Raw genomic sequence first — 19763 nt, 5'->3', positions numbered from 1 at the left:
TATTACTTTGTAATTATGGCAGTATTTCATGTTAAAATAGAGTCAATGCCTTTAAAATCCAATTTCTGAAAGCAGATTAGCTCCATCTGGTGGGAGTATAAAAAGAAAAACATCTGAAATGCCATGCTTTAGCTGCTGGATTCCTACAGAGCTCTATATAAAGTTTCTAGTTGTTTTTAGACATAAATACTTTTTTTGAGTTGTGGATCTAGATTCATATTTAGACATTCTCAAAGACATCTTTTTGTAAAGGTTTAGATTTTTTTTCTTTTTTTTTTAAATGCATTAATTTTACTACAGTCAAACCTGAACACATAGAAATAAATTTTATTACACATAACATCAGAGTTCAACAAAAATGTAACAAATATGAACATGAATGCTTTATCAGAGGTTAATCGGTCTGATTTCAACCTCTTATTTGAGTCTTCTGGCTCAATTTTGGCATATTGTAACAGCCACACCAGTGCATTTGTGTGTGTATGATAGATAGTGCATAAGTTTTAGTGTCACCCCTTCCTTTGTGTCTGTTTTTACTTCATCGTAGCTAAATTATTATTATGATTTTATTTCAAGTATTTGCAAAAACATGCTTTGTGTTACAGTCACACTAGCTCATGTATGTCTCTGTGTGTTTTGCACTCATGATATTTTAGAGTGTCACTCCTTCATTGCTGTGCACTTTTTTCTGCATCGCAAATAGACTACACCAGTGGTTCTCAACCACATTCCTGGAGGACCACCGTCACTGCACATTTTGTATGTCTACAAATTTCTGACACACCCATATCAATTCTGTTAATAACCACTAATGAGCAGGTGACCTGAATCAGGTGTGTTTGATTAAGGAGACATGCAAAATGTGCAGTGATGGGGGTCCTCCAGGAATGTGGTTGAGAACCACTGGACTACACACAAAAAAATCTCTGTATTTTCGTATTTTTGCGTACTTAATTCCCATTCATTTCCAATCGCGGTCATTTTTTATCGTGAACAGCACAAGTGTGACTATTTTTTTCGACCATTTAGCTTTTTTGAATCAAGTGCACGATTTATTTTTATTTTATTTATTTTTATTATTATTATTATTATTATTTTGTGTGTGAGTGTGGTCACATCGAGTTTCGAACCATTCCGATGAAGTTCTAACAATACATGTGTGGCGTTTTATTACACATTAGATTAGTGTGTGTGTGTGTATGTGTGTGTGTGTGTGTGAGAGAGAGAGAGAGAGAGAGAGAGGCGTCCAGCTGAAATCACATTTCCCTTGTGTTGTCCTACTGAACAGCATCGGTTTGTATACATCCGGGTCACAGTAACTAGCACGCATGTACAGAATGTAACATAACAAAAAACAGAAATATAATATGTGCATCCGTTTATATAACAACATGCGATTTTACTATCGGGTGTACGTTACTGTCTCTTTAAATATCCAGAAGCATGACGTCAGATATTTTGACAGGACGACGGAGAAAGCGGATCCGCCGCTGACAACAACAAACACAAACAGAGCTGGGTAGATTACTTATTAATTGTAATCAGTTACTGATTACAGATTACATGACAAAATTTGTAGTCAGTAAATATAATCTCTTAGATTACACATTTCTGGTAACGTAATCTGATTACTTTTGGATTACATTTAGATTACATTTGTGCTAACCCTTATTTGAGATCACATATATTGAATTAGCCTAATCTCGTACTATTTTGACAGATGCAAAGAGAAAAAATATAGTCCAAAAAATATATTTAATTCACCAACAAGAGCCACAATAGCTTCTTTTTAAAGGTGCAAATGTATGGACAGTTAATACTTACAAAATACAAACACTAATGTACCTTGCTGTTAGTGTTTGCTAGTACACCTGAATAAAACAAAATCACATCTTATGATTTTAAAGCATATTTACTTATAATTAATAAATTTAGAAAACAGCTACATTACAAAAACCAATATTGAAAAACATGAAAGAAAATCACAACAATATAATTGCTAGGTCAAATATTTAATAATAATAAAAAAAAACTCTAAAAGTGTAATATGACTATATAAATGAAAAACATCATATATATATATATATATATATATATATATATGTATATATATATATATATATATAGTAATAACATATGACAAAGACAATTTCTAAGTCCAATATTTCATCTCAAAACACCTGAAGTGTAACAATTAAGAAAAATCAACATTATAAAAAAAATATTAAAGAACATGAAATTCCCAGCAATAACTTTGCTAGGTCAAAGATTTCATGGACAGCAAATTCATCCTTGGTAGGCAGAGCTTACACTGAACCTGACATTTTAATAATAATAAAAAGAAAATAATAATAAAAATAAAAGTCAGTACATCCAGTGATTAAAGGCGCGATTTTGACACCCCTCCCCCTCTCCGCCAGAAAAACTTGAAGAATCATGAACGTGATATAAACGGCAGGTTTATTATGAAAAAATATAAACGTTAAAAATAAGGAAATTTTAGGAGAATCAATGATTTGTAAAACAACTGTATTACCATTGTGTAAATAATATGAATCATGTAATCCATAAAAAAGTAACTGTAGTCTGATTACGAGTATTTTAAAAAGTAGTTTACTCTAATTACAAGTACTTGAGTTTTGGAATCTGATTACGTAATCCAGATTACATGTAATCCGTTACTACCCAGCTCTGAACACAAAGATGTTTCGAGAAACGCCGAGTCCCGGTCGGTGAGATGCCGGTGACGGAGCGGAGCGGAGAGGATGCGGCGCGTGCTCGAGCTGCTGGCGCGTGCTGCTGCTCGCCCCGTCCGCGCTCGTGCTGCTGGCGGAGAGAGCGGCGCGTGAGTGACCGTACACCGCATCACAGGTGCATCTCATGCACCCCGTTTAGCACATTATGACGAACGTTACCCAGTTTATATACCTTGATATTTACACGGCACTCCAAGACACTTCAAATTATACAATAGTACCACTAATGTCAATCCATAATACTTCCTAAACATGATATTGCTACTGTACATGTCTATAAATATCATGATGTAACCATGGAACCTGTTTTAAAAAATGTTTATACTTTATATATATATATATATATATATATATATAATATATATATATATATATATATATAATATAAATATATATATATTATATATATATAATATTATTATTATTATTATTATTATTATTATAATTATTATTAGCTGTGATTGCATGTTAAATTATACAGGCATTCAGGATTCAGCATTCCGGGTGGAGGTGGAAAGATCATTCCTCCTGCCTGGAACAGTGAATGAAAATGTTCTGGGAAGTGATTTTATTCCTCTCTGTGATTGTAGCACGAGGCATCGAGGCAAAGAGAGGTGTGATGTGGACCCTCTTTGTCATGCTGCTGCATTCTGAATCATTTGAAGAGGTTTGATTGTGCATGATGGAAGTCCAGAAGAGCATTGCAGTAGTCCAGCCTAAAAATGAGAAGGGCTTGGACAAGAAGTTGTGCGGCATGCTCCATTACGAAGGATCTGCTGGATCTTGCAAACCTGCAAGATCGAGCAGTTTTTGCAAAGTGGTCTTTGAAAGTCATGTGGTCATTAAAACTTGTTGTAGCTGGATGGTGAAATCATGCTGTAGAGTCGGAGAGGCAGGGAAGATGAGAAGCTCAGTCTTTGCCAGGTTGAGCTGTAGGTGATGTTCTTTCATCCATGCCGAGATGTTCACCAGGCAGCCTGGGATCCGTGCAGCTACCGTTGGATCATCTGTCTGAAATGAAAGATAGAGCTGTGTGTCATCAGCATAGGAATGGTAGGAGAAACCATGTGCCTGTATGATGGATCCCAGTGATGTTGTGTATATGGAGAAGAGGAGGGGTCCTAGAACTGATCCCTGAGGAATCCCAGTCGCCAGTTGATGTGATTTGGATACCTCTCCTTCCCAAGCCACCCTAAACAACCTTAATTATATACATTATATAAAACAACTTAGAAAACCACCGAAGTCCCTGTGATGCCCAGTGAATCGAGGGTGAACAGAAGGATCTGATGATTCAGTGTCAAAAGCTGCAGATAGATCCAGCAGAATGTTATACTCATAATTTAATCTGGTTTTATTTTCTATCCACTATTAGAGTATTGTTAGTCGTATAAACCTGAACAGAATCATTTAATTAAAAGGTATTTGAAATGCTCTTTTCAAAATAAATATTGTTCCAAAGCAGCTTTAGAGATTTAGAGATCCGTGAAAACATCTGATCTAGCAACGCTTTACTGTCAGGAATGACAGATTAATGAAATGTTTTGATCGTATCACATTTAACCCGGATTTACTGTGATATAATCTCATCCCATTTCACTGCTCTTTTGTTATGTCAAATATTGTAGCGATAATCTAATGCAACGCAAAAACATACTGAAGTACACAGATGGAGTTTGATGATGACACATGTTCTCTGTGTTGTTCATCAGTGGTCTGCGGTGTGGGCTTCTACCTGTGGCAGAACTATCTTTGTCCGGACTGACCTACCCCCTCCCTCTTCCTGCCGGTGTCACTGGTGCAGGTGTTGAGTTTCAGGTGGTACAGGGCCGACTGAGACAAACGGACATGGTACAATTTCATCATACACACACTTCACCTGGGCATCTTCAAAATGTGTGTGTGTGTTTGTGCATCTGTTTAAAGGAATAATTCTTTCAGAAATTATCTTTTTCACTGCCGAAACCTTTAGATATAAAATATTTACCCCCTGAGAATTTAAGTTAGTGTGTCAATAATTTAATGATACATACGCATGTTCACAGATCTCTGATGTTGGTTAATGGTCACATGACATGCAAGTAAACAGATAATGAAAAAATAAAAATTAGCTGAAAATGCCCTCACCCCAGAACATTAAGAGATGAAGATGAGTTTGTTTTTTTGATAGAAACAGATTTACATAAATAAAATTCTCATGCTCTCCAGTGAATGGGTGCCGTCAGAATGAGAGTCCAAACAGCTGATAAAAACATCACAATAATCCACAAGTAATCCACACCACTCCAGTCCATCAGTTAATGCCTTGTGAAGTGTTATCAGGCATTCAGGATTCAGCATTACGGGTGGAGGTTGGAAAGATCATTTTCCTCCTGCTGGAAGGAATGAAAATGTTCGGGAAGTGATTTTATTCCTCTCTGTGATTGTTAGCACGGGCATCGAGGCAAAGAGAGGTGTGATGTGGACCTCTTTGTTCATGCGCTGCCTTTCTGAACATTTTGAAGAGGTTGGTTGTGCATCATGAAAGTCCAGAGAGGATTGCAGTAGTCCAGACCTAAAAATGACAAGGCCTGGGACAAGAGTTGTGCGGCATGCTCATTACGAAGGATCTGCTGGGACTTGCAAACCTGCAAGATCCAGCAGTTTTTGCAAAGTGTTCCTTCGAAAGTCATTTGGTTTCTTAAAACTTGTTGTAACTGGATGGTGCAAATCATTGCTGCTTAGAGTAGGAGAGGCAGGGGGGAAGACAATAAGCTTCAGTAGTACTTTGCCCAGTCTTGAGCTGTAGGTGATGGTCGTTCAATCCACGTCGCGATGTTCACCAGGCAGCCGGGGATCCGTGCAGCTTACCGTTGGATCATCTGTCTAGAAATGAAAGATAGAGCTGTGGTGTCATCAGCATAGGAATTGTAGGAGAAACATGTTGCTGGTATGATGGCATTCCCAGTGATGTAGTTGGTATATGGAGAATAGGAGGGGTACCTAGAACTGATCCCTGAGGAATCCCCATTCGCGCAGTTTGAGGGTGATTGGATACCTCTCCTTCCCAAGCCACCCTGAAGGATCTTCCTTTGATACAGGATTCAAACCACCGAAGTCCCTGTGATGCCCAGTGAATCGAGGGTGAACAAGGATCTGATGATTCACGTGTCAAAATCTGCAGATAGATCCAGCGGAATGGTATACTCATAATTTTAATCTGGTTTATTATTTTATATCCACTATTAGAGTTATTGTTAGTCGTCTAAAAAACCTGAACAGAATCATTTAATTAAAGTATTTGAAATGCTCTTTTCAAAATAACTAGTGGTCCAAAGCAGCTTTGCGATTTTAGAGTAGAGATCCGTGAAAACATCTGAGCTTGCATACGCTTTAACTGTCAGGAATGACAGATTACCGGGGGGGGGGGGGGAAAGGTTTTGATCGTAGCACATTTCAACCTGGATTGTACTGTGATATAATCTCATCCCATGTTCAACTGCTCTTTTGTTATGTCCAAATATACTGTAGCGATGAATCTCATGCAACGCAAAAAAAAATACTGAATGTACACAGATGGATTTGGATGAATGACACATGTTCTCGGTGTTGGTCATCAGTGGTCAGCTGTTGTGGCTTTCTAGCCTGTTGCAGGAGGAGGCTGTGTTTGGCCGGAACCGACCTTTTGCCCTCTTGTTGACGTGGTATGTACACTGGTGCAGCGGTGTTGAGTTTTTCAGGTGGTCCAGGGCTCTTCCGACCTGAGACAAACGGACATGTACAATTTCATCATACACACACTTCACCTGGGCATCTTCAAAAGGTGTGTGTGTGTTTGTGCATCTTTTTAAAGAAATAATTCTTTCAGAAAAGATCTTTTCACACTGCCGAAACCTGTAGATATAATACGATTTACCCCCCCCTGAGAATTGTAGTTAGTTGTCAGATAATTTAATGATACATACGCATGTGCACAGATCTTGTGATGTTGGTTAATGGTCACATGACATGCAAGTAAACAGATAATGAAAAAATAAAAATTAGCTGAAAATGCACTTACCCCAAACCATTAAGAGATGAAGATGAGTTTGTTTTTTTGATAGAAACAGATTTACATAAATAAAATTCTCATGCTCTCCAGTGCAATTGGTGCCGTTCCAGAATGAGAGGTCCAAACAGCTGATAAAAACATCACAATAATTCCCACAAGTATCCACACCACTCCGTCCCATGCCAGTTATGGCTTTCTGAGAAGTGAAAAGCTGCATGTTTGTAAGAAAGGAATCCATTGTTATGCAGTTGTTTGGATCAAACCATAAAAAACTTAAAAAATCTCATTTCTCAAAAAATAACCAAAAAAAATAAAAAAAATAGAAAACAAAAAAAAAATAATAAGTAAAATAAATGGATGAAAAAAAAAAAATATAATAAAACATAAAATTACAAAAATAATTAAAATAAACAAAAATTATTAAATTATAATAATTTTTATATATTATAATAATTATTATAAAATTTAAATAAAAAATAAAATAAGATTTATAAATAAATAAATTACACAGGCAATTCTTCAAAATGCTGACCCAAGTGATTGATTTCTAAACGTGCAGTTCAAATACAAATCTGGTTGCTGTAGATGCATAACTGCCCTCCTCAAGTAACATTTGCATTTGAGCTTTTTCAGCTAAATTCAATTAATTGCTCTCTATCTCTCTCAGGTTTGACGTCCCTGATGATGTACTATCGTTTCCTGCATCCCAAATCTACTGAAATCTCTCTAGGTTTGCGTCAGCGTGCGCACATGGGTCGTGAGTGTCTTCAGCAGGGCGATTCGTCCTTTTCTCTGGGGGACAAGCAGGTTTTAACAGCAAATTAACTGCAGCCTTGAAGGGATGGTTCACCCAAAAATAAAATTTTTGTCATTAATTACTCACCCTCATGTCGTTCCAAACCTGTAAGACCTCCGTTTATCTTCGGAACACAAATTAAGATATTTTTGATGCATTCTGACAGCTCTCTGACCCTCCATAGACAGCAAGGTCCTTATACGAAATTATATGAAGTAATAAACGATAAATAATTTACATTTTCAGATTACTTCATCACATTGCATGTTAAATTAACCAAGCTGCATCTAGTGATCATCTAAGAAATACGAATGGTTATTTTTAAAGTTTTAATCCAGTTGTCTGACCAAATGGTTGCCAGTCCAAACAAATTAGTCAAAGAGGAGATAAAAAGGTCATGTGTGTATTTCATGCATATAGAAAATTAGCAAACTTTGTACTATATAGTCTACTGCAGGAATGGAAGTAAGCCATTCTGAACATAACCAATAAAAATCCATATGCTGTTGAGCCGAACGCACAATCTTCCTGTCAGCTGCAGGTGTTCAGTGTAAGTCATATCCTCTCAGACTCTGATGTAAATCACTCTTATGAAGGGCTGTGGTCTGGATTATCAGTTTCTGGCATATTGTGCCTGATACAGACATAAATAGAAACAAAACTCATCTTAGAACATGATCGGACTCTGAATATGTAGATTAGCAGATAATTAATAAGGTTTTCTAATGGCAGATTGCTCCACTTCCTTGCATAAGAATGTTGGCTCTCTGATCTTTTCTGCTGGTACTTCAGTCATTTGCATCTTGGAAATTTCATGCTTTGTCTTATCCACAAGTCTTTGGTTTTGCCTTTCAAAGGATCTGTAATTTTTGTTTATAGTTTTTCATAATTTTATTTATGGTTATTTTGGGCGTTTAAAGTGTTACAACTGCACCCTAATTTGGAATGTTATTTATTTATTTATTTGATTATGATTTTAATTTTTTATAAAGCTGAAACATATTTATATACAAAACTGAACAAAACTGCTACTATAACACAAGCTCATCTTATTAAAATCTACATAAATTAAATCCTAAAAAAAAGAAATATCAAAAAAAAATAATATTAATAACGAAAGATAAAGATGTTGTACTGTATATTCAATGCATTTCCCTTAGACAGGAGATCAAGGGTCATACAATGTTTCAGGGCGGGGGTATTTACAATGTTTGAAGTGCTCACTGTGTGTGTGTGTGTGTGTGTGTGTGTGTGTGTGTGTGTGTGTGTGTTTTGTGTGTGTGTTGTGTTTCCATTGCTGTGCTTTAACAGTAGAGCAGGGTTGTGTCCCCTAACAGGTCAATATTTGCATGCATCTGAAGGATGTCTGTGCTTTAACAGTAGAGCAGGGTTGTGTCCCCTAACAGGTCAATATTTGCAACAATTTCAATGCAAATCCAGCCATAAGATTATAAAGATTTGCAGATAATGTGAATGAAAGTTTGTTTGGTTTTCCTGGATGTGGATTGTTTGCTCTTCTGGTGAATTCCATCCACCCATTAAATTAACTTAACTGAATTATGAAGTTGTTTAAATATGTCTCTCGCATATGTGTCCACTTGTGAAATATCAAGCTCATTTTTATAGCCCAAAAATAGCCATCATAAATAAAATCGCAGGAAATTGCAGACTGTCACAAATATATATCTACATTACACAGTGGAAATAATTATAACTAAAATGAAGTATCAGATTAAATAGCAAAGGGAAGGCACTGAATAAACTGATTAATGTTACACACAATCTACAGTATAACAGACACAGTGTTTTGTGGAATGGCAGTGAAATAAGCGTGTCTACAAATATAAAAATTAAACTCTACAATTTAATAATAAAATTTTTTAATTTTCATAATAAAGCTTTAATTCATTATTCATAATTAAACTAAACAAAAAAAATTTGCTGTACTGTCACGTGGTACGTGTTACTGTTCTCAGCGCTGGTCAGGATAGACCAATCACTGTCGACTGTGATTAAGGAACTTGAGATTTAAAATAAAAAATCTATTTATAAATTAATGTATCATTTAATTATTCCAATATAATAATAATATAAAATTAACTAATAATATTAAAATTATTATGTTTGGAATGTAAAATAATTTGTGGAGAAAAAAAAGAAAACAATTGAAATTCCTACATTTTTCACCCACACGAGTCATTCCTAGTTTGTTGCTGCGCATGCGCGCTACATTCAGTTCGTGGCTAAAGCGCGCATGCGCAGTGCGCTCGCTGAAGTTTGGAGTGATTCGTGGAAGTTTTAGATTTTGGAGGAAAAAAAACCCTGCTGAAAATCGCTAACTTGTAAAATGGCCTTTCGCAGGAGAAACAAGAGTTATCCTTTCTTCAGCCAAGAGTTTCTCATTCAGAATCACGCGGACATTGTGTTCAGTTTGGTGATTTGCATTTTGATTGGGCTGATGTTTGAGGTGAGTGAAAAAGTTTGGGATTCTCGTTTTTTTCTTCTTCTTGTCTGTGTCTCAGCCAGCTGTTTTTCTGTCTCCCTCTCTCTCTCTTTCTGTCTACTGACTTTTAAATCAAAATTAAACGTGCAGCTTTAAAAACAGACCGAAATCTGACAGACTCCACTTTTATTTGAATGTGTAAAGCCTTTGAAATCATCATCTACTCAAAAGCAAGTTAGGACACACATTATGCATTTCATCTACATTAAAAGTATGCATCAAACACCACTGTGGTTGAGTTCAGTGCATTAAAAGAAATTCATATTTCACGACTTTATTCAAAACGTTGTCACCATCACCTGCCACCATATCTCTATTATTAATAAAATAAAAAAAAATTGTAAAGCATATCACGTAATGTGTCAAATATGAACACAAACCAGGTGTTATGGTGGTGAATGTGAGTTTTATGATGTTGTACGTGATTCCTCTGAAGTGCCACGTCAAATCTCTCACGCGCTCACAGTTTGATTGACATTCCTGAAGAATCCAGTTTGAATCTGTTTTATAAAAACACGTCATATTCACATGCATCATGATCTGTCGCTTATAATTCAGTGATCAAAGGCAGAAAATGTGCATTTAGAGTTTCTAGACAAACAGTCTTCTCGTGTTTGTCGTGCAAGCCTGTTGAACGCTGGCAAACTTTCAGAAACACTCAATTATAATCTCCTACATCACCTCATGCAACTCATGCATCCATTCATGCATCTCTTCTGTGTTCAGATGGGTTTTCACACACCTGCTGCTCTCAACATCTGTGCTTCATTCAGACGCTTCTGTGTTCATGACTTTAAGAAGCACATCAGTGGAAAGTCAGTTGATTTGTTTTGCAGGTTTTCATGGATCAAACTGCTAAAATGCAATTGTATGAAATGCCAGTTCTGCTTTTCATGCTTTCGTGCATGCCAATCCTCTGCTCAGTATTTATTGTATTATATAATATTATATTATATCTATAGTATTCATGCACACACCACTTCCACTAGATTTATTATAAGAAGCTATTATTTTGTCATCGTTTTATTTGTCAAATGGGCAGCAGCTATAATTGTTGACATTAGAATGATGTAAATTTAAATAAACACGGAACATTTTATAATGATGCATTAAATAAATAATAAGTACTAAGTACCAAGTATAACAGGTTGCAATGAATTATTACATTATTAAAATACGTTTGAATGCATCCAACGTTTCTTTCAATATTATTATATTATTTCCGCCCCTGTTAGTTGCATGTTATTTTTAGTATCATTGAGACTATTATAGATCTATGATAGTTATTAAATTAAAGGATTATTAAATTTGTTTTGAATTAGTTTTGTATCTTTTTTTATTTTCTGTTTTTATTTTTTAAATTTTAGAAATTTAGTTGCTTTTTTCTCTTTTAATTTCTCTTTTGTGGTTTTTATACATTTTCGTTTTAGTCATTTAAACTTAATGAAAACAAGAAATATTCCCTTGGCAACTAATATTTTATTTCAGTTAACGTCATTTTATTTTATTTTATTTAGTTAGCAATAATAACCCTGATTTTTTTTTTAGTCTTTGTCGTCTTCCTTTTAATTAAAATACACAATCTGTAGGTCTCTGACAATGTTTTTAAATGTTTTAAGAAAAAGAGTAATAAATCTAAACTTGTTAACTAAATGCAGCTGTAACTGTAGGAAAGCACATGATTTATAGATCGTGTGATCTACGTGTGTGTGTTTTATCATTGTGCAGGAAAGTTGATTTTTATTCAGTGAACATCAATCTCTTTCTCTCTCTTCTGTCTTTCAGACAACAGCGAAAACAGCCATTTTAACAACACAACCACAATAAAACATTTGACACACATTCATGACAGTCTCTCAGATCTGCTGATGTCTGATGCATCACTGACATGAGCTAACGTGTGTGTGTGTGTGTTTCAGATGGAGAGTTGCTGTGTGTGTGTGTGTGTGTAAAGACTGTGTGTGTGTGTGTTTCAGATGGAGAGGTGTCTCTGTATCTTTACGGATGGAAAGACTCCACCACCGTCTTCTACCATCTTATCACCACCATCATCCACCAAGCAGTTCATGAATAAGTACGTACAAGTAAGTGTCGCAATGCATTTTGGGTAATGTAGTTTTAATTTAATAAATGAAATTTTTTTTTTTTTGCAGTTCTTTAATGTGCATACCACGTTTTTTATTAATTAGCATTTTCTTGGCTGTTGTGTGCTCCATTCAGAAAGTAAACCGGCGTCTTCACTTGTCGAAGAGTAAAAACACAAAGTTTAATGAATCTGGGCAGCTGTGTGTGTTTTACCTGGTGTCCAGTTTATGGAGTCTCTACGTCATCGCCACAGTAAGAGCCGCCAGATCTCACACCCAACATATTAAACATCACACTTTCTGTTTATGTCACATAATCATTTATGTGATTGGCAGGAGGGATACCTTCTGCGTCCCAGCAGCCTTTGGGAGAATTATCCTCATGTTCACCTGAGGTACATACACACACAAACACGAAGCATGCATCTCATGAAAACTGTCACGAACAACAACTTAATTCTTCCAAAAATCAATTTTTGCACAATTTTTGCATTTTGAAATTATTTTGGTCACATTTCACCTCCAAATTCATAACGTAGATGTATGTATAAATTACCTATTTTTTCAATAATAATTTTGAATAAAAAAATGTCAGATTTTAATTAATTTTTAAACAATAATAATTTGGGTTAAAAAAATGTTATGCAAAATGCATTAATGATCACAAAAACATTTAATTAATGCAGAATAATAAATGTTTAGTTTTTTGATCATTCTTTTTTATTGATAGTCTTTTTTAATTTTTTTTTTTTTTTTTTTTTTTTTTTTTATGATTTATTTTTTTGAGTAACTTTAGTTTTTTGTGAGATTGTCTCGTGGATGTTTGCTGCTCCATGCAAACACTATACAGGTGCTGGTCATATAATTAGAATATCATCAAAATGTTGATTTATTTCACTAATTCCATTCAAAAAGTGAAACTTGTATATTATATTCATGTCATGACACAGTCAGATGATATATTTACAAATGTTTATTTCTTTTAATTTGGTGATGATTATAACTGACAACTAAGGAAAATCCCAAATTCAGCGCACATATTCAGCATCAACTTTTTGATGATATTCTAATTATATGACCAGCACATGTATATAACATGCTGAATATAACATGACAAATAAAACATGGAAACTCTCAGTATGCCAGTGTTGGTGGTTGATTTGATTGTGATTGGTTCTGTCAGATTGTCATGTGACTGTAATATCATCTTTCTGTCAGGTTTCAGGTGAAGTTCTTCTACCTCACACAGCTGGCGTACTGGTTTCACGCACTACCTGAGCTTTACTTCCAGAAAGTGAGAAAGGTAAGAGAAGATGAGAGGAAAACAGAAACCTTGATGCAGGGAGAGAGAGAGATGTATATACACAGTAATGTATCTATATAATAATTTAATTGTGTTGCTATATAATGAAAGCATTATGTTTTTATCTTTTTAGGAGGAAATCCCACGTCAGCTGCAGTACATCAGTCTTTATCTCTTACACATTCTGGCTGCATATCTGTTAAAGTAAGACATGAACGGCATTAACGCACATCACTAGACACATGAAACAGTGTGTCCATAGCTCTCTGAATCGCTGTTCGTCTACCCTCATATCTCTCGATCAATCTCGAGTCCAGAACTCAGATCTCTCTCGCCTCATCTCTTTAATCACAAAAAAAATCAGCTTAAGTTCATCTCTCTCGTCTCTCTGATCTCTCTCTCTCTTCTCTCTCTCTCTTTGCTCTCTCTCTCAAGGTACCTCTCTCTCTCTCTCATCTCTCTCTTGAGAATACCCAATAAAAAGAAATAATAAGAAAAATCAATCACATTCAATCACATTAAAACACACTAGAACAGGATTTGAGTCAAACTCATTAACACCCTAAAACCTCTAAAAACCAATAATACGAAAATTAGACAAGGCATTCCGGTACTGTATGCATTTCAATAACCAATTCACCATATTAACCTCAGTGTTCCTGTTTGTTTATTTCTTAGGGCGATGTTTTCCGTAGATTTGAGTCACACTCTCTTTATTGTCTGACTAGCTTTAATACCCAATAGGAGTATAAAAGTCATATCTAAGACAGTTATGATTAATATATTTTAATATATGCCGGTCGGCATGGTAGCCACTCATAGATAGTAATGCATGCGGTTCACGTGACTTTTTGGAGCAGCAGCAGTACATATGTCTTGGCGATAGATCAGCTTGTTTTGGAGGGATTTGTTCTATACTGACCTGTTTTCATTTTTCTGTAAGTGTGAATATGTGCATGTCTGCTCCGCTGATGCAGCAGTTTATATTCTTACACTCAGCGACATGCATTTATTCGGCTGTATTGTCCGTTCCTGTGTATCCTGCTTTGTTGGGGGGTTGTCTCGTGTATGTTATATGTGCAGCAGCAGTATTTCTTACATGTTCACAGCAGCATGTCTGTGGATGTACTGGCAGTCTATTCTGCCAAGACCAAACACATTGACATTGCCATGTATATTACTAAACTCTCAGAGAGTTGTCCGATCCGCACTGAAAGCCCGCTATCACGCGGGGGCTGCCCGATATATAATATCTCAGGCCTATATATATCGATATAAGCTACATATATATCGATATATATATAATATATATATATATAATATATATCCCTAGCATATATATGTGTTGTATATAATATATTATATATATATAACAGGGTCTATACTATGTGTAGATATAACCGTGTGTATATAATATATATATATATATATCTAATATAATATTAAGAATAGGGTAATATAATATATATATATGTATATATGTGTGTGAGTGTATGTGTGTGTGTGGTGTGTGTGTGTGTGATTTTCTAGAGAGAGACCCTGGAGCACAAAATCAGTCTTAAGTCAATATTTTGTAAATTTCCTACCATTAATATATCAAAACTTAATTTTTGATTAGTAATATGCATTGCTAAGAATTCATTTGGACAACTTCAAAGGTGATTTTCTCAGTATTCCAGATTTTCAAATAGTTGTATGTCGGCCAAATATTGTCCGATCCTAACAAACCATACATCAATGGAAAGCTTATTTATTCAGCTTTCAGATGATATATAAATATCAACTTCGAAAAATTGACACTTAAGACTGGTTTTGTGCTCCAGGGTCATATAATATATTTCAAATAGTATTTTAATTGAAAAACTGTTAGTTTATAATATCAGATATTTGTACTGAGTGTTTAATTTAACGTATTTTTTCATTTCTCTTTAGCTTGACGCGGGTCGGGCTGGTTTTGTTGTTTCTGCAGTATCTTTCTGAGATGGGTTTCCATCTGTCTCGACTGTTTTATTTTATTGATGAAAACCAGCACAAAATGTAAGGCACACTTCTTTTTTTTTTTTTTTTTTTTTTTTTTTTTTTTCAGCAAGGATGCAATTGATCAAAAGTGACAGTAAATACATTTATAATGTTACAGAATACTTGCTGTTCTTTTGAACTTTCTATTCATCAAAGAATCCTGAAAAAATGTATCATGGTTTCCACAAAAATCTTAAACGGAACAATTAATAATCAGAAATGTTTCTTGAGCAGCAAATCAGTATATTAATATGATTTCTGAAGATCATGTGACACTGAAGACTGGAGTAATGATACTGAAAATTCAGCTTTGATCACAAGAATAAATTACATTTTAAAACATACTCAAATAAAGAACAGTTATTTTAAACTGTAATAATATTTCGTAATATTACAGTTTTTACTGCATTTTTGATCAAATAAATGCAGCCAAACTTTTGAAGTAGTGTGTATCAAAATATCTCTGAATAACATCAAACATGCTTGTATTGTGTTTGTAGGTTTGAGATGTGGTCCATCGGGTTCGTCCTGACCCGTATGATCACTCTGACTCTGATGTTCCTGGCTGTGGGCTTCGGTTTGGCTCGTGCAGAAAACCAGACACTAGATTTGGAGGCGGGAAACTTCAACACTCTTCCTATAAGGTGAGACAGATGTTCACACTTGTTTTGTGTTTTTATAGTAGAGACCCGGACATGAGGACAGTGCTGTGTGTGTGTTTGTCGCGCAGGCTGCTGGTGTTGTTCGTGGTGTGTTTCACTCAATCCTGGCTGCTCTGGAAGTTCTTCCGTTTCCAGCTGAGCCGAACGCGTGAGCTGAGACTGGAGCAGGTGGCCCGGAAGAGAGCGGCCACTAAACAACAGATGCAGCGCACTCTGAAACGAGATTCAGGTACATGGACGGTAAAATTATTATTTTGAAGTTGTAGTTATGGGAGTAATATTTTACAAACATCTGTGTAGGTCAGAGCAGGGCTCTCCAAACTAAACCCCGCACCTCCAGAGCACCACAACAGCTAAACTCCAACTCCAACTCACCTCAACACACCTGCCTGGAAGTTTCTAGTGTGCATAGTAAGACCTTGATCAGCTGGTTCAGGTGTGTTTGATTAGGGTTGGAGCTCGGGCCCTCCACGACCCAGTTTGCACACCCCTGATCTATGAGGAACGACAGCTTGTTTTCCTTTGAATCAAGTAGATTTTTCTGAGCCCATTGACAGATATTTGTCTTCTTTTTTTATTTTTCATTTCATTTTGATAAATGTCTCAAAAACAAGACTTGGGGTACAGTATTTTGTTACCTTTAATTTATTCTTTGAATTCTTTAATTGGTCTTAAAAAGGTGTTTAAAGGGGGGGTGAAATACTCATTCTCACTCAATCTCGTTAATCTGTATTACCTATAGATAGTACACGGCCTCCTTCAGATCTCCAAAAAGTCTTTTAGTCTTAATTAATATTTATAAAGAGAAATATAGTCTGTGCCGATTTTTTTTCGAAAAACAACGAGCGGCTGGAGGCTTGACTGTGGGCGTAGCTAAAGAATCACATGCGCTACTTTTACAACATTTGTTGTGGTTTACTCGTGGTTTATGAGGACATGAATTGATTTATGGTTATTGTATTGACTTATCTACGCACGGGAACCGTTTTTGCCATCAACTAATATTTTCATAGAAAAACTAGGAATAGTAGCGCATTTCAATGCAGAAGTCGCGCTTTGTGATTTTATTATTAAATATCATTTATTTTTCATTGACAGTTTTTCACTACACGCATTGTTTATTGTTGTTTGAGTGGTTTAACAAAAAAGAAAAAGAGAAACTACAGTGGCCAGCTAAACACATGTATTGTAATATACACACACACACCATACATCGCATGTTGTTTACTTGATGTGCTTACTGCTCCGATAGCTAAGTTTAACACCACAAAGATTTTGAAAGCGTTTTACTCACGCTGCGTTCCAACACACATCGTGACCCTTTTTCGTTGGGACGGCATCAATCCTTAGAAATAAACGCTTTGCAAATCGGCTCAAACTGTGGACTTTTGTTTGTAAACAGCATCTTCGAAATGCAGGGAACACACAAAAACACTTGCACAACGCCGTTTATGCTCTTTAAAAATAAACTCCATCCGACTGGTCCTTAATGGTTTTTTTTTTTTTGGTAATCTGTGAGGCGTTGTTGTCTTGCCCTGGCAACCAAAAAACACACTTCTTTGGTGACCTTCGCTCGCCCTCGGCTCTGTTGAGTGCATTTCTCTTGCTCCTGGTCGTACGGGCCGGCGCGCAGCCGCCCTCCGAGAAGTGCCCTTAGGACCCTATAAGAAATTCCGCACCATCAACGTCACACAGACCCATACTCGAAAAAAACTTTCCCCCGAAAACTTGTGACAAAACCGAAGGAGTATTTTTGAACAAAAATACTCCTTCAACGTACAACTTATTTTTGAAACTTTGTCATGTTTACATGGGAATCAACTCTTTAACAGTGTAAAAAAAAAAAAAAAAAAAAAAATTCAGTATGGCATGAAATAGCATTTCACCCCCCCTTGTTTACCCAAACAAGATATTAAACAATTTTTAAAATTTGTAGAAACCCTGTGTAATTCTAAACTAAAGCGCTCTAGATAGACTAGGGTTAGTTACCCAAACATGCTGTTAACCCTCTTGGTTTCATTGTTTTCCATGCACTTTGCCAAACATTTACACAAAAACAATAAAAAAAAAACAAAAAAAAAAAACAACCTAATCATACACATAAAGAAAAATAAAAAAAAAAATATAAAAATTAATAAAATTAAAATTCCTATCTAATTCCATTGTGTTTGACCAAAATATTTTGTTAAAAATTTGCTGTGCAGATACACAAAACAATTTCAGAATGAATGAGGCATTTATATAACGCTTTACTATGTGTACTGTTCACCCAGTGACCACTTGTTATTTGCACCTCGTTGTGCAAATAGTCACAAGTATAAAGTAGTTTTTTTTTTTTTTTTTTTTTTTTTTTTTTTTTTTTTTTTTTTTGGGGTATTGTTAATTGGTTACATTTTCTCCAGAAAGGTATAAGTAGTTGAAAAGCCACAAAATAACAACCAAAACAACCTTTGCACTGAGATTTTTTTTTTTTTTTTGTTTTTTTTAATTGTGAAACTAGACAATGACATTTTCTTGGAATGTCAGTTTGAATCAGAAGACGGGAAGTTATCATGGGGCCTTACCAAAAAAGAAAAAAAATTTTTTTAATTAATTAATTTTTTTTGTGTTGAATCTGCGTGCTCATTCATGAATTCATCATTCAATTTTGTTTTTCTCACACAAAGCTATGGTGGATAGCTTGGAAATGTCTACTGAAAAAAAATCATACAGCTTTTGTAAAGAATACTTTTTTAGGTGAACCTTCTCTGTCCTCCAGACAATAATATTATTTTATTTTGTGTGTGTGTGTAATTCCATATTAACCATATTTTGGAGACAAATTTGTACGCAAAAGTGAGCAAAACCTGACAAAATCGCCAAAAACCTCCATTTGGGGACGTCTCTCATTTGTAAAAACTGGTTATAAAATAAAAAGTAGTTTTTTTTTAAAATTTTTTTTTTGAAATTGTAAAAATGCAGACATTTTTCTGGTAGGGGTGGGTTTAGGTTAAAAAGTGTATATCTATCTTTATATAAAAAGGTCTGATGTCTTTGGTCACATGTTGTTTGGTGTTCAGTGATGCGTCTTTCTTCTCCGTGACACTCAGGAATGACAGACACTGGTTTCGTAGGTCTGATGTCTTTGGTCACATGTTGTTTGGTGTTCAGTGATGCGTCTTTCTTCTCTAACACGAGCTGTTTGTATGTTCTGCAGTTGGTCACCATGAGAATGGACTGATTAAAGCAGAGAACGGCACATCTCCTCGTCTCAAGAAGATCAAAACGCCGTAAACTTCAGCCCCATTCCAGCGCATGGCCTCCACACATGGAGGGCACGGGGACAGGAAACAGCACAGCCTGCCTCCTCCTTCCTCCACATCAACATAAAGAGAACAGCACAGATTAAAGAAACCACAATCAACAGGCTCTGGTCAACGTACTAAACTTCTCTTTCCAGTTTCAGTATTCATGTTTTTTCTTCTGCATATGTTTCTGAACTTCACTCAGTCCTTCTTTATTGAGAATACTAAATCTAAATTATCTTTATCTTCTTTATCTGAGTGTTTTGAGGTACAAAAACGGCGGCCAAGAAATCCCACAAATTGACACTAATTAAAACTAATAAATC

At 35.5% G+C, this 19763-nt stretch overlaps 1 protein-coding gene across 1 annotated transcript; it reads left to right on the top strand.

Moving 5' to 3' along the window:
• The first annotated feature begins 9801 nt into the window (after positions 1-9801).
• Positions 9802-19502, top strand: LOC109068251 (translocating chain-associated membrane protein 2-like). Its single transcript, XM_042778361.1, has 10 exons — positions 9802-10049; positions 11871-11891; positions 12225-12422; positions 12506-12564; positions 13388-13472; positions 13606-13676; positions 15405-15509; positions 15992-16135; positions 16222-16382; positions 19350-19502. Exons 1-10 carry the CDS (start codon positions 9930-9932, stop codon positions 19424-19426), a joined length of 1041 nt encoding a protein of 346 aa, XP_042634295.1. The 5' UTR covers positions 9802-9929; the 3' UTR covers positions 19427-19502.
• The last annotated feature ends 261 nt before the right edge of the window (positions 19503-19763 follow it).

This window comes from Cyprinus carpio, chromosome A20 (assembly GCF_018340385.1).
Source record: "Cyprinus carpio isolate SPL01 chromosome A20, ASM1834038v1, whole genome shotgun sequence".
Classification (NCBI taxonomy): Eukaryota; Metazoa; Chordata; class Actinopteri; order Cypriniformes; family Cyprinidae; genus Cyprinus; species Cyprinus carpio.
The sequence above is the reverse complement of the archived record's forward strand: the minus strand, read 5'-3'. Positions and strand labels throughout refer to the sequence as shown.